The sequence below is a fragment of the Manacus candei genome, unplaced genomic scaffold (assembly GCF_025592945.1).
Source record: "Manacus candei isolate 608988 ecotype Guabito, Panama unplaced genomic scaffold, ASM2559294v1 h1tg000081l, whole genome shotgun sequence".
NCBI lineage: Eukaryota > Metazoa > Chordata > Aves > Passeriformes > Pipridae > Manacus > Manacus candei.
The window spans coordinates 7,294,197-7,311,126 of record NW_026138129.1 but is presented as its reverse complement, the minus strand read 5'-3'; the positions used below and the strand labels follow the sequence as shown (position 1 = coordinate 7,311,126).

At 37.7% G+C, this 16,930-nt stretch overlaps 1 protein-coding gene across 5 annotated transcripts in view; it reads right to left on the bottom strand.

The window, feature by feature from the left end:
* Positions 1–16,930, bottom strand: part of UST (uronyl 2-sulfotransferase) — a 219,137-nt gene that overhangs the window by 89,619 nt on the left and 112,588 nt on the right. For all 5 annotated transcript variants that reach the window (XM_051811233.1, XM_051811234.1, XM_051811231.1 and 2 more), the window contains exons 6-7: positions 6,022–6,119; positions 3,627–3,784 (exon numbers count right to left, since the gene is read on the bottom strand). In XM_051811233.1, coding sequence (XP_051667193.1) covers positions 3,627–3,784; positions 6,022–6,119 — 256 coding nt within the window. The remainder of the gene's footprint in view (positions 1–3,626; positions 3,785–6,021; positions 6,120–16,930) is intronic.

The window sequence follows — 16,930 nt, the reverse complement described above, 5'->3', positions numbered from 1 at the left end:
GGACAAGTTTGTCATTTTGGACAAGACTTTGGACAAGACAAAAAAAAAGAGAGTCCTTTGCAATTCTTGACTTAGTATCAACATTAAGAAAATGCTTAATTTCAAGGAGAGAGTGGAGAAGCAGAAAAACAGGACGTATGGAGCTTTAAAGTATTGTATAAGATAAAACCAGATTTGTTCCAATGAAAACTTTAGCACCACAAAGAGCTTTCACATTTTCTTGCACATGGTTATAAAACACACAAGTAAAAATATCTGGCATATGGATTAGCTTAAGGCAACCATTTTATTAATGCAATAAAGAAAGTTAGCTTCCTAGTGTCCTCTGACACTAAAATTTTCTCTCAGGCAGAACTGCCACCTTTTTTCAAAATATTTTACTTTTCTTCACAGTTTTCTTCTGCCAGCTTATGTAAGACAAATCATTAGCATCACTGAGAAAAGCACTCAAGTAATATTGCATTTAGCAGTTATCTGTGTCATTACATATACAGATATATATACCTGCAATCACATTTCTGTGCTCTCTGATGAAAATGTCCCACTATCTACCAGATCATAGAGCCATAGTTTTACTGATCTTCTGCTTCAGAACAATAGTAGCAAAGTAGTTTTGAAGATAAAATGACTACAGCCTTTGTTTCTTAGCTGGGAGAGCACTGAGAATGATCTTCTTAATAAATGCTATTGTAGTGTCTCAGATGATACAAAAGAAACAAAGAACTTTGAATATGGATTGCATGGTCGAAAGAAACAGAGATTAGAAAAAGTTTCTAGATTTCCTGATTTCTATAGCATCAACCACATTGAAGGCTCCCAACAAGAAGTTTGCCTGGATGGGAGCCATAGTGATCTGGTGATGACCCAAAGCACCTGTAACAGGCAAGGAGGGTCCCAACTTTGGGAAGCAGGAGTTTAACCCACAACTCCCGTAGACATATCTTAAATGCCCATGTGATTTTACAAGTTTGATAACATCCAGCAGTTTGCTTCCTATAGCAAGAGGTAGGTGCTTTTAATGTGATTTAGATTTATGACATCGGTGGGACAGCAATTGCCAGTTTCCTACTCTGATTTCTAATCTGTGTAATCCACTAAAGCAACACTGGATGGAAATTGTCTTGCTACAGCTACTTTTTGCTTCAAGGCAGCTCTCCAAGTCCAGTTTTTGAATTGTGTCTAATCCAGAACTGCTTATTGCAGTGGACTCTGGTGCAGAGATTCACAGACCTGGAAGTGAATCACCTTTCTGTACATGGTCCTTCACTGTGTTTTTCTCATCTCATTGTATTCAACTGACAAAAGATAAGTTCTGGAAAAACTTTACTTTCCTTATACGGAAACAGGAAAGTCTGCCGTAAGAGAATCTCAGGTGGAACAGCAGATCAGCAGACAATACTGTAAACATTATAGATGTAATCTGCAAGTATTAGTTGCAACCAAAGGTCAGTTTTAACCCAAAGTATCTGTTGCTTTGTAGGATTACCACACAACTGGCAGAATAACATCTCCTCTTTCAAGCACTTCATGATGCAACAGCAGAGGGTGTTGTAGATCAGGGCTAAGATGCCCTGAGGAGCACAATATAGGATTTCTTACACTTAGATATTTTTTATTTTTCTGTTAAGTATTTTGTAAGCATCAGCACCAACTCAGAAATAACCTGAAAATAATTGTGATTGGAAAAAAGCCCCAAACATATGCACGTATGAAAAGAGGAGGACAGAGTTAACATAAGGAAACAATTTTCTTTCTAATCTTCATTGTCAATAAGTGAATGGAAAAGATAAAACATAAGTTTAATACACATAGGAAATACTGAAGGAAAGTGGTGAATCTTTAGATATGACACCAGACCAGTCTTACACATGAAATCTCAGAGGAAATCACTGTCCTGAAAGAGGTGATCAAATTTCCTCCAGATACTGATACATTCCTCCTGGAATATACACAGAGCAGAGAAAGATTAACCAGCACTTAATGATTTTCACAGATTGCTTACTTCCCACCTGACAATGTCTAGGGCACCCTGATGAAAACCAAAACCTTGCGTGCTGCTTATTAGCTTCCCCTGTTGTAAGAGAAGTGAAAATCTGTGGTGCACAGAACAGCTGAGGAAGTCCTACAAATTCTCAAAGAAAAGTCAGCTGATGGCAGAGAGACCATGTCCTTCTATTGATCCCCCTGCCTCTCTCTCACCTAATATCCCTGTGGCAAAACCTTGAAGACCAAATTGTGCAAACCTTTACGATGACTTTCACATACTACAAATACCAGTATTTTTATTTTTTAATTTATGAAGAGAAATAACTGATCCAAAACTGGGCATTGCTCTCATGTCAGTACCACACTATACTCTCCTTATGTCTGTTATGGGGCAAAATTGCTCTATGGCTGGATATAGTACCACAAGAAAGTTAAACTTCCACTTTCCAAAGAGTTGCCTTAACTGCCTTATTGTAAGCAGACAATGACCCACTGAAATGATGTTCAGAGAAGCAATACTACACTTTCTCTGAAGTATCTGTATCATTGCCAAATACAAAATTTTCAAAGATGCATCCTAGAAAAAGAGTTCGGTGGACACTCATGCATAACTCTTGGTTATGGACAGAAACCCATAGTTTCTCCAAAGTGACTGACTACTGTAAAAGCTGCTCTCAGTCAGAAGCCAGCCATCAGATGCATGCATTACAAATAAAATTCCATCTTTGTTCCATGTGCTTTTAATATTCAACTTGGTACAAAACACACATTTAACCACTGTAGGCATTTCACACTGACATGAATGCATTTGAGTCACCCAGCAAGAAGGGAAGTTTTACCCCTGCCTGGTTCATACAGTGTTGATGTACCAGTCAAATGTAAGCAGGAATTTAATTCTGCTGGAATGACATGCACAGTCCTCCAGAAGCATCAAATTTATTTTTAGGCATAAGACACAAGACTGCCTTTTAAAGAACTCAGCAATAAATAAGTGTTGGGAGGGATGAACTGATACAGAGAGAAGCCTTTCAGATTGGCTGTGTGTACAAATTAAGGAGTAGATTGAGTATTCTGTTTTCATTTCTCTACTCAAGCCTCCTAAGTCTTTTTTCTCTTTATGTTTTGTACTTATAGTGCTGTAAATATGTATTCTTATTCGTACTTTACCTAAACTCAGTTTAACTGAAGGTTCATTTCATTTCAACTCTTAGTCAAAGCCAAGGGAAAATAAATGGTAGTGGTACTGGAGAATCTCCGAGGTGTCCAGCTTCCCAAACAATTTCTTGAAGATTGACTTAGGTAGATATTGCTGACACCATTTTAAGAATATTTTGACAGTATTACTTGAGAGCTGAGTATGATAGAATTAAAAAAAAAAAAGCCACTCCAGTGGTAAATGGGAAGCTTTCTGGCATATGGCAAGATCACTGAGCAACAAGTGCTTGCCCAGGAATGAAAACCACACAGTAACATTAAAGATAAAAGCAGAATATGTGACCTTCCCCATTAATCAAATCTGCTCCCTAAAAGGAAGATAAATCTCTTCATTGACTAAACAAGACAGAAACACGTACCTTTCAGCAGCCATGCAGATTTTGCCAAAATTTCTGTAAGAATAGCACTTTAATGGAAAAAGTTACCTGGGTTTTTGTAGATGCTAAGCACATCCTTGAAATAATGAGGTAAGAATCTTTCTAATAAAAGCAGCACATCCTCCAACTCCTCCAGAATGCCCACAAGCAGAAAATTTTCATTAACGTTCAGCTTTGCTCTTTCAAGGGCCCATTCACCAGGCTCCCTGTATGAAATTGATGGAAGGAGATAGATGTAGAAGGGAAAAAGAAATGTTTAAATATGCATTTACTTCAGAAATTCTAGCCAAGAACACAAGTGAATTAAAAAAAAATATTCAGAGCTGTACTTCCAACAGAACATAAAAGAAACCCCACCAAATCTGACAAGCTTATTGAGCTTTTCCACACAACCTCTGGAATTGGTTTGGCATGGAAAAACACAATCACATTAAAAGCAGGCTAATCACTGTGTGAAAGTACTCCATTTTGAAGACATCTGTTGCCAAGTTGTTTATAAGCTCAAACTTGTGAACTCTGGTATTTTAACTCAGAAGCATGACCCCTTCTGATGGCAGCAATGACTGCCCTGGGTGGTGACAAGTGCTGAGGGGTGGTAGTGTCTCAGAACCACATCAGGAGAACTGTTGTGAGCAGCCACTGCCTGCTGTTACTTGGTGAATCCTACACAGGAGACTACAGGTCTGTTTTTCACCTTTAATGTCTGATGAAGTTCCATGAGCTTCCCTTTCCCTGCCATTACCCCTGACTGTCCTGCAGCTCTAATACAGGACTTGTATTTGTTTGCTTTGACTGATAACTGGTTTTGGAGATCAGTTTAGGGTTCTACTACCTTTTCTCTCAGCGGGAGAAGCTGGTAGGACTACAGTACATCTTTATGCTTCTCTCATACTTTCCAGAAGGACAATTTGATTAGATAACTATATGAATCCTAAATCTCCTACATTAACTCATATTAGTTATGTCCTGGGAGTAGCAGTCATCATTCATATTGATATGGGATATAATGCCAGTGTCTCAAACTAAAGGAAATCAGCTTTTTTACAGGATCCAGCTGCTACGATGAACATCTGAGTCACATTATGCTACATGTGAGTGGCTGGAAATCACACCTCTTCCCTGATTTCATTAGTCTATTGCGAACTCTACGCAATAGTAAATTTAAAAACATTTTTTGGAAGCTCTTTTGATGATGTGAAAAAGCTTATTGCTCTACACTCCTACTAGAGCAGATTTATAGCAGGTTTTTCATGCTCTACCACCTTCTGTGCACTGATCCATATCCTGGAAGAGCAAAGTGTCCTAACAAACACTATCAGCCTCCTCTTTGCAGCTCCTTGTGAGACTAAGAAGTAGCTGAAGGAAATGCAAGGGCATGATAGGAGACAGAACTATAACAAGCTACAAAACAGTACTTCAATATACTGCTTGGGAACCTCATGGAGATATGCCATGAAAATATTCAGATATGTGACTGCTGTTAATGGGATTACTCATGCACACAAGTTAAATGTGCAATCATAAGCATTTACAAATAAGGTCAAAATATGTTAAGAAAAAAATGTGTGTAATGTGTGTAATGAAAATGAAGTCATTAATCTGTTTTGTTTCTTAAACATAACTTCACTTATGCCAAAAAAAAAAAAAAGGCAGGATTTTACAAAACAGATACTTAGAAACTAAGATATAAGAAGGAACACACTTTCACTTGTTATTATTGCTATAAAACGTATGGCTGTTGAAAGAAATGTTGAAAAATGTGCAGTTGTTTCATTATGGAGAAGCCTGAACAATAAAGAAACAGAATACCTTGAAGTTGAACAAACTTAATAAAGGACATTTGCGACCAACAATATAGAAGTATTTGAATACAAGAAAGTATTTACAATTATTCACATATTATTGCACAAAAGTTTACTATAGTATCACTAACATAGCAATATGACAATGGCATACACAGACGTTAAAAATGAGCTAGGTCAATTACAGCAGTAGAAGGCTGCATTTTACACAGATTTAAACATGATTACTGTTTCTTACATGGACAAAGAAACCTGTAATTCCTCATATGTAGACCTGATACAAGCATCTGATCAGATCAAAAAGATCTATTACAAAATTACAGTGCAGATAAAATGAGTAATGAGCACATATAGTAACTACCATTCTCACCTTGCCAACCCAGAAAAAAAATCCATGTGAATACATTCAGATTTGATGAATTATTCATGTTATAAACCAAGAAGAAAGAATAATCCTACATTTGCATTACCCTCCTTACTTCAAAATATATGCATGCAGTTATGACATACAGTGCTACATTTATTGTAGTTACATTTTGCTCTTGTACTTCAAGTAACTGTTGCCTCTTTATCACCAGTTTCTGACAAAATGTTGGCAATAACTATTGCTGAACAAATTGGAATACCTTGCATATATTTACCTGCATCTTGGATGCTGTCCGCAGAAATATGGTATGATGTAAAATAACCTGGGATTGGAACATTCAGGGTAGTTTTCAAGGATACATACATTAATGTCCTGTGGGGGAGGAAAGAAAAAAAATACTGCATTTTCCTTCTCTACTAACAACAATTTTCTTTATCTCATATTTTTATAGTCATCTCAGGGGCAAAGAATTGTGCTGAGGCTATACCAAATATCTTAAAAGTCATCTATTGGTCAATTTATCTACTTCTAAATATCATTAGAAAGGTTCAGGATGGGGAAAAAAATGTTATTTTGTCCTAGAATGCAAAAAACCCACTTTTTTTCCCCCCCCTGCTGCAAAGTCCACAACTATTATATTGAGATTACTGTATAATTCAAAGTGGGACACATGGATCAACTTTCATACTAAGTAATATTTAAAATATTCAGGAGATTATTTTCAGGTTCTTCTTTCTTCTAACTACACCCTGGAGGAAAACTGAAGTAGCCAGAATAAATAAAATCCAGACAATATTTTTTTTTTTTTTAATTTTGCTTCATTCAATGACTGGCATGAACAAACAAACTGCAATTCACACAGCTTACTCAATATATGAACATACTTCTGGTTAGAATTCTGTAAATTTCTCAGATGTTCAAAATTGAACCTACAGTAGAAACCCCCAAGGAGAAAAGGGCTTATTAGAAAGTATTTATCATTTTCATGAAACATCGTTCATCTAATTAGAAGCTATTTATCATTTTTCAAAGACTTCTCATAGCTACTGAACCCTGAGGAACTGTATTCCATTTCTAGCTTTACTTTACTGCAATAATAAACATACCTGCAAGTGGGATTGAATTGCACTACCCTTATCTAGGCTAATAGAGCCTTATTCTGTAAGCAGACCCACTGACTCCAGAGCCATACAGGGCAAAAAAAAAAGTGCAAGACAACAAAAGCAAAGATGGAAGGATTTCATCTTTGCAGAATCAATCTTCTTTGTTATTTAGACGTGCTTTCATAATGCTTTAGACTTGATACACATCAATATCAAACCAACGATTAAACAAATCTATATTTTATCAAGTAAATAAAATATAACAGAGAACATTCCACAAGACAGATATGCTTGGCAGCATGGAATACATGGAGACCATCCTCTCCCAGGGCAGTGCAGGGTACAGGCCTCCAGCTGCAGCATCCACACCTGAGACCTCATCAGAGAAAAGCTCCTCCCAGAACTTCAGCCCTCACATCTAACTTCATCAGTGTCACATTTGGGTCTGCAAGCCTTTCAAAGCACATTCCTGTTTCCTACTCTGTATCACACTTATGTAAATCAGATTTTTTAAGCACATCAGAAGTTCATGGGCTGGGAAGTAAATAATCTGGTGAGGAACCACTAAAGAAAACAACAGTTGCCAACTGGGATACAAACAATCCATTCCCCCTGCTCCCCAAAGCATATTCAGGGCTTGCCTTAAATACATACCAGAAGATTTATGGCCAAGACCTGAATTTTTATATTCAGCTAACCAGCCCCCCATTCTCAGTGCTATGAATACTACTAAGAAATCTTAATGTGTATATGTAAATAGCATAGGCAATGTGCCCCCTCCTATAATCCCAATAAGGTTTTTTATCACGAATTATAAATTTAATTTCTTTAAAGGCTTATTGTGCTTTTACTGTAGACACCAGCAGAGATGTTTTCAGGATATATATTTTTGGCTTCCATAAGAACCTGGAGACCTGCAATGAATTAATAAATTTTTAAAAATCTGAAATATTACCTCAACAATACTTCAAATTATGTTCCAGCCAGCTTGCACTTGATGGATGGATTAGATGGAAGGCAGATACATGGAAGGCAGAAACACCTACATATGATCTAAAAAATCATTAGTAACTGAGAACTATTCCTCTTTTCTCACTTTCATACAAAGCTGAATGGACATTAACTCCCAGTGAAGAAACTTAACATTTCTTTGCAAGACTAATCAATACAGTGAGTCAGAAAATGTTCCCTGAGATAAGTATCAATACCCCACACAAAAGTGTAACTGGGACCTTCTCACAATTCTGAAAACAGTATTTGATTAATATGGCTCAAGAAACATCTGTACAGTAAAAGCAATGTAAATTCATGTGAAAAATCCTGCAGCTTTAACAAGCGAGCAGCTGATATTAAGTCAAAAAGAGATTTTTAATATTCCTTTTGAGGGTAAACTGATGTAGGATCACTGAAACAACTGGGATGGCACTAATCTAATCCTCCTCACTTCTTGTTCATCCAGTCAGGGTTTAAGATAAAGGCCAGGTATGCTTTCATATGAACCTACAATCTTTTGCCACACAATGACATGTATTTCACATTCCTGACATCAGAAGTACCAGGTTTTCTCTGCAGTAAAAGCACTGGCCCTTTCCAGGCTTTGTTTACCAGCACAACTGTGATCTGTATTATGGATGCTGGAGTGTCCTGATGCACTTGCAGCACTCACTCACCTTTCCTATTTTACTGTATTCATAAACTGTAAAAGAAATGACCAGTCACTATCCGTCCCTCAGAGAAGATTTTACTTGATGATAATTTTGCAGCTCCATGAGATGTCAAATCACAATTTTCAATCAAAAAGTGGGTGAAAGAAGGGTTGGCCTGAGGTGTGCTAGCCATTACAAAACTTACACACACTTACAGGAAGATGCTCTTTGGTCTAGCAGCACTTATAGGAACTTCTGAGTTTTTTTCTGAGCACAGAAAGCCAAGGTGAAATGATATTACCCTATGCAGTGTTACTCTACTATCCTAAGCCATATTAATACCACATTTCACAGTAAGATCATGTTTTCCCAGCAGGACACAGATCCTTCAGGGTAGAAATGTTTTTATGTGAGACAAAAATTCGCAAGGTGACAGATGACAGCCTTGCTCACTTAAATCACTGGAGAAGCCTTGTAAAAAATTATTTTAACACAGTCTGGAAGGATGAAGAAGGAAATACATAGAGCTATTTTGATCATAACACTTCACAATAAAGAAAGAGGTATTTTACTTTATTCCTCAGCTCCCGGCTACAATTCATATTGCTCACATCCAGCTGGGCTTCTGTCTTCAGTAGGGCAGTGGGACACCCAGGAATCAGCCCTGGGGTTCCAAGTAACAACAGAAACCGCCTTTAACAGTGCTATATTTTTCTACTCTTGCAACAATTTTGTCTGAGAAGTTAAGTTGGTAGTCTACTTCCTGCTGTAAAATTGCCTTTCAAATAAAAATCACAACATGCCCTAATCCATTAATCTGTCAATGTGCCATACCACTGATCTATCAGAAATATACCAAAGGTTTGTTATTAATATATTTCTTTAGGTTAAGAACAAACTGTTTTATTTGCCATAGTGAGTTCATACATGCTATAAGACAAAGTCAGCATGTGACTAAATATATTTCATAGAATCATTGAATCATCAATGTTGGAAGAGATCTTCAAGAACATCTAGTCCAACCATCAACCTAGCACCACCATAATCACCTCTAAACTATATCCCCAAGTGCCACTTCCAGATGCCTCTTGAACACTTCCAGAGAAGGTGACTCCATCACCTCCCTGGGCAAGCTATTCCAATGCCTAATCTCTCTTTCAGTGAATTTTTTTTTTTTTTAATATCTCATCTGAACCTCCCCAGTGCAACTTAAGGACATTTCCTCTCATCCTTTCAACACCCCCCTCACTAAACCTCCTTTCAGGCAGTTGTAGGTAGTGAAGGGCTACAAAATTCCTTTGGGAATTTTAATGCCATCACAAAACCAGCAAACTTTAAAGTATTTTTTAATAGAACAGTAAGCAATTTACTTAAGTTAATGTCTTTAACTCATGGTAAATTTGTACTATATACAGAAAGATGTGACCTTATATTCAAGACTTTGATTTTTTTTCCCTCCTAGCACAAAATCCTAAAAGTACTGGAAAAAATAATAACTTTTTTTTTTCTGTCTAGTAGAAGGAACAGCCAAGTTAAAAAAAAAGAAAGATCATTCTTGGGCTTCAAAGCATTTCCTATTTCTTGATCCTCAGTGTCTTAATCAAAAATTACAGAAACACCAGATTCGGCTATGGATATACTGCAATTCATAGTAACATTGACAATTTAAAATAAGGTAATGTAACTCAAATGCATACATGCCTTGCAAATATTTTTCCATTAATCATCTGCTAATCTATGGAAAATCATAAAAATATCCTTCCTCTCACAATCAAAATGAAAAATACACATCTTTCCATGCCCCACTCTTGTGGGATGCCACAATGTCTGTGGAAACAGAAGACCCTGCTTACAGCCCAGACACAGTGCAAGCTCCTTACATCAGTTTGAAGGTTGCAGATGTGGAGGTGTGTCAGCAGCAACCTAAATAAATAGCTTTCAAGTTTCCATAAAAGAAAATGCAATAAAACAATGTGGAAAACCAGTAATTGAGCCCAGTCTATGGTGACCTCTGCTGCTTACAAGGCTGTTCTTCATACACCACTACAGTCAGCAGTGCAGTCTAGCCCTCACTGTCGTCAGCCAAAGAAAATTATTCCGCTCTCCCAAGAGCCACCAAGAATCCTCTCCCGGCTTGTAAAATGTTTTCTCACATATTTGCTTTGTGTTTGTAAAGAAGTCAAACTGACCGTTACATCCTGAGGACAATGTTGCATCATAGGAACTAAACACAACCACGCTGAAAAAAAACCATAATCCCTCGCTTTCTCTGACCCAGCTAGCAAGCTCTGGGTGGCCACAGAGTGATGGAGAAGAAAATGTAAACATGATGGCTCAGAAGAGGGCTTGTGAGTGCAAATATGAAATGAAAGAGGGAAAAGCACAACTTCCTACTTTGTATGGCTGCAGAAAGACATTGAAAAGTCAAGGTATAGTCAGCACGAAGGTTTCCAAAGATAAATGTAACATGACTTACTAAATCTTACTCAGGAGCAAAAACTACTTATACATTTTAAAGGAAAATAACTAATGCAGCACACTTTTAACCCTAATTAGAGAGAGTTTTACTTCACCAGGTGTATTCAATCTCAATCAAGTGTTTGGAATAACTGGAGCCACACAGCAGCAAGACTACTTGTTTCTTTCAAATTCTGGAGGCATTTGGTACTTGTTCGTGCATCTATGCCAACAGCACTGGCAGCAGACTTCTGTGGGTTGGGCAGATGCTGGGCACTGCTTCCCAAATCAGCATTGCCAGTACAGCTGAAGCCAAATGCTTCCCAATCTCTGCTAATGTGGCACCAAGCACCTCCAAGGTGGGCTGCCAGGTGGGGTAGACTGTGCCAAACTGTGTGGGATGATTGCCCTTTGGAGATGCCAGCAAGCTGGGCAAGTTTATTGGGACACCAGTGTCAGGCTGCAGAGTGTGCAGTGGACATTTTGGGGAGAAGCTCCACGAGATGGCAGAGCAGATCTAGCTAACCGAAATGTGGATTCTTTCCCCAAACATTCCCCTGCACCAGCTGTGATTGCCCCTTCACTCCTGTGCAAGGTCTGCCAGCTAAAAAAGCAACAGAAACCCTTTCCTTTCCCTCCATTGCCTTCTGGTCTTCTACCAGAAGAGCAAACAACACAGGGCTTGCTCATGTAAATGCCACAATGCCACCACAGCACTCCACCTGTACAGGGCGACACAAGCTACAGTTAATGACTTCAGTCACTATATTAATTTCTTCTAGTGTTTTTACCAATGCAGTCATTGCAATGACTGGGAAACAGTCACCAGAGCATGTGGCTGCTTCACCTTGACACTGACTGTCCCTTCATGGCCAAATAGTGTCACTGCTGCGAGAACCGCCCATGCTCTCCAGCGTATTCTTCTGTTGGCACCATGAAATCCATGGATGCCAGGGATTTCTGCTCTCTTTTTAGCTACCTAGCACATCTCACATAGTTACTGAGGAGACAGCAGAGGTGGGTCTTGTGTTTCTTCCTGAAGAGGATTCATCTGCCGCAAAAGAGGAGACTGCAGCTATAAGAGACATCCAGTAAGGCTGATCCTCTGGTGGGTCTGTGCAGCAGATTTAGGCCTGCCTTGTGGAAATGGATGCTACAGAAGATGGAGGCCAATAACAGGACTTTGGAGACTGGAGCATGAAACAGGGCACTAAACAGCTTGGGTTGTGCTCCCCAAAGATGACCTCTTCTAGCTAGTTTGAACCATTGCTTTCCTTCTTGAAAGTCAAGAAGTATGTCACTGTACCTTCAAAAAACAGTACAATTGAAAGCTGAACTAAAGTTTCCATTTTAAAATTAGTTTTCAGTTACAGATAACATTCCTTTCAGCTTGTTCTTGGTACATCTGTTTTTGAAGGGATACACTTCTGAAGGCTTCTGTACAGCTCTTTAAAGGTCACACAGACATTTCACACCTTTGTAGGTATTCAAGTTCCTTTACTCCACATAGCTCAGAGGAGTTGAAATAGGCTTTTCTTTTTTAAAAAAAGTAAAAATCTTTGATCTCTTTAATTCTCCAAACCATTTCATTATCATTTCTTCAACAAACTGCTTTGCTTTCAGCTAAACCATGAGTTTGATAAAAAGCACCAGCAAAAGCAACAAGAGAATGAAGAGAAGGAACAAACCCTCTCGTCCCCCAAACTTTCATAAGACCCAGTACACTGTGAGAGATGCAGACCGTGTAGCAACCTATTCAAAGAATCAGAAGAGTACCCTGTGGAAAGTTTCAGGGACTCCTAGCAGCAATGGTGCATTGGATAAGCAAAAGCACTCTGTAGAGCCTGCTCTTTTGACTCAAGCTGCTGTCTTCCAGCCATCTTATTTAAAGATTAGTTCAAAACAGGTGTCCTGTAAAACAGAACAATGTGCTCTTATAAATGTGTTGGGTTTTTCCCCAAAAAAATATTTTTTTACTTATTATCTGGAAACAAACAAAACCACGTTAATGTATTTTAGGGAAGCTCCATTTTGTCTTGATCTCAATGAACACAAGGAATAGCTGCAGGACATTTGCTTCATAGCACATTTTTATTCATCTGAAGATTTACATTTCCCTACAGCAATTCCTTTTTTAGACTGTCTTCTGGACTTCTTTCAATTTCTTAGAAGTCCTAAAACAGAATAATTTTAAACTTAGGCTTTTTCAGTAAAAGCAGAAAAGGCCTTGCTGGTACCTTACATAAGTTCTCATCTGATCAAGAAAGTGCCATGAAGGGAATTAAAGAATAATTTCATGTCTCTGGCTCCTGGAACCCAGTATCTTCTGTTTGACTTTAAATGCTGGATCCCAGAAATCATTTGTGCTACACATTTTTAAAAAAAACAAATTGGAGAAGATACAGAAGAAATCATCATATAACACTGCAGATCATCGCCCTTCTAATACACCATTCTGTTAATGTTAAAAGCCTCAAAGTTCAGCCAAGCAAGTCTAATACTAAGACTCAAAGTCTCCTGGATTGACAGCGAGGTCTGCTCACAACTGAGCAGTAATATGCATTACAAGGTTGCTCAGAATGAAAAATTATGTAACAAAAAAAGGATAGAACATCACAGAATCACAGAACAGTTTGGATTGGAAGGGAAATTAAAGAGCATCTATTTCCAACTGCCTTGCCATTGGCAGGGACACCTTCCTCTAGACCAGATTGCTCAAATCTGGGATGCTTTCACATACAGAAAAGGGCCCTGTAGAAAGAGCGTATGTCAGGAAAAAAACCAGTCTCGAACTGAGGTGACAGTCAAAGACACTTTAGAATAAAATGGATAAAATGAACAGAAAATTGCCAGAATTAGCTAATATTAGACAACACTATAATGAAGAACACAATCAGCAAGGGGAAGAATTAACATCAGCAGAGAAAGCTTTGCCTCTCCACCTTCCAACAGGTCATTGATTCAGTCACTAAAGACAGTCCTTTGTTCTTCAATTCTCAGTGAAAAAAGGGAAAAAAAGAAGAGTTAACAGTTCAGTAACAAATTTTACAGGGAATATTAATGAGAGCGGATAAGAAATCTGACCTCAAGGAGATATAGAAGGACTCTAGGATGCTGAAGGAAATTCAGTGCTGGTAAAAACCCATAGATCCTTGCAACAGGATACTCTGGATGACAAAGACATAACTGGATTTAAAAAAAATCCCAAACCACCAAAAATATTAATAATAAAAAGAAAATAAAAATGATATATTCATAGAAGAGAGGTCTATCAAGGGCTATTAAACACCTATATGGAAGCAATGTCTGTTGGTAAGCTGAAAGATGTTAGAAGCTGGGAGGACACTGTAGGTGAAACAACTCTTTAGCCAGCTTGTATTGGCTTCCCCATCCAGGCTGGATGTCTCAAGAAGGGAAATTCATACCTCCACATGTGACACAATATCATTTGCACAGACACCAAGGGATTTAAGTGTTTCAAAATATCACTTCATTGCTACAATACAGGAAAGCCTATTTTAATAATGAGACATTTTTGTAGTTCACATTTTTCTCACATTTTCTTTCCTAGGTCAAATGTTCTCATTCCTTTAAAGCCTGACTGCATACACAGAAATTATACTAAGCAGATTTTAGCCCAAACCTCAAAAATGCTTATACTAACAGAAATACATTGAAGTTCTACGAATGCCACAACCTCTTGAAGCCAGCATTACGCTGGTTTTAGTAGAAGTCCACAAAAAATAGTTTTAACAATATAAAAGTTTAAAAGAGGCTTATTAGAACAAATATCAGAGTTCTGAATACTAAAGATATCATCAGAGAGAAGAAATCCATGAGCCAAAAGGAAATGAATTTAATTGACAATGAGCATTAAATATTATTGCTTTCATATATCCCAGCAGGACAGAGGCAAAACAAACACACTCCATTTGCCTTTTTTTTACATGACTTCATGTGAAAAGAATTGGGAAGGAAAACGCTTACTTTCTTCAATATAAATCTTCAAAATAAAAGAGTATATACAAGGAGAAGGAAAGATATGCCACATGAATCTAAAAAAAAATTATTGTAGGCTTCACGAAAGAAGTATTTTTTAAAAAATTATTAAGCTTCTTTCATCTGCAGATGTAGCAAAATCTTCAGTAAAGAAAATTAACATTGGCTAGCTGATGCATGCTTTATTGCAACAGTTACAGGTTAGATTATCTGCTCTCATGAATTGAAGTAATACAATTCCCTTTTGCTCACGCTAAAGGAAGAGGGGCTGTATCCAACAGCTCATGACGTGTCCCTCAATAATCCAGTCACATCAAGCACATTGTCCAGCAAGAAAAAAAAAAGAAACCTGCTGCTGACCTCTCCATTAAAAAAGAGTACAGGTTATAAATTCCTTTGGTTTTGACCATTTTTTTAGACTTAGATGATAAATCTCAAAAAGAACAGTAATGGCTTTTAAGAAAACAGTTCCTCATAGCAGCAAAGTCTAAATGTCTTTCATGTCCTTGACCTACCACTTTGTGGTGGCACTTTACCACTAGCCTCTTGAAAGGTGAGAAAACAACCAGAAGTTTGAGTTGTGTGCTACTTCTGCTTTCTTGTCAGTCTTCTGCACAGCATCTACTGACTTGGAATCTCTCCCTTCATCTCTCAGGGCTGAAATGCAAAAGGAGCTGCAGAGGAGAGAAGAAATTCACACTGCTTCTGCACGTGGCTTCCCTGATGCTGCATCTGGAGGTGGTTTCTGTTCTGCTGCCCTGATCTAGTTTCCCTAGTTAAAATCTTTCCCCTGCTGAACAGTTCTAATGCTTTTCTGGAAAATTACTAATACTTTGCATCATTCACAGAACTGCCATTCTGAATAGCAGACACCAAATGGAACCTATTGATTCCACTTTTCAGTTTGACAAGACTATCACTGTACTGACAACACCAAGTATTAAAAACCTCCTAAAATTACCAGGTTCAGAAGCATAAATAATGTTCCTATTAGCCTCTTTTTTAATTTTTTTTTTTAATCTTCAGTTGTCTGCTGAAGTTCTTTTTTATAACTATAAAAAACAAAACCATACCTCCCTTCCCACACAGAAACCCATCTCAGGTGCTATGGCTTCAGAAAGTTCAGCAAGTCACAAGATCAAGTATAAAATCACTAAGGTTAATACATCTGCTAGGAAGAGCGAAAAAGTGTAAAATATGCTCTTTTTTCCCCTTTCTGTTTATCAAAGACATCGACTCTTCGGATTACATTCTCAAGAAATTTTGTTCATGTTTTTTTCCTTCAGCTATGGATAAGCACTTTAGTTTTCTTTTTTCAAAGAGAACAGAAAACAATTTTGAAAAAATAATAATATCATTTAACAATCCATCTTCACCATGGAAAGTTTCCTATTTGCCACTGGTTAGTGGATTTTTCCCCAAGAAAAAGGAAATTACTCTTGACAAACTCAGTTATGAATAGCGGCTGGCTTTGCTTGGATCAGAGTTCATAGGAAAATCTTGTGTTCAAGGTAACATGACTAGACTGTGTTTCAGTAATTCACTGAGCAGTAAGCAGCTTTGCTAAAACAATGTCAGTCCACTTTCCAGAGTCCTGAACAACAAATAATCAGCCAATATCCTTTGTTGGGTTTTTTGGTGGTTTGTTTTTGATTTTATACAAAGCAACTACATTTACAAGGGATAGAGGAGCTTTGAAAATACTACTAAACAGAAAAAAAAAAATAAAGCAATGCTTAGAATAATAGAAAAAGTGAACATTGCTTTTACTTCAAAGGAGATTTTCACTATATTGTTCCTGGGCAAAATATTCCCTCAGCTGACACAGCAGCTCTACTGCTTATCATGAAAGATGGAATTACCTCTTCATTCAAGATAGTCACCTACTACTCCCATGATAGCTCATGACCACACAACATCATCAGCAAATTGGTGAGGGATGTATGCATTTTTGAACAAGGTAATTCAACTACAAATA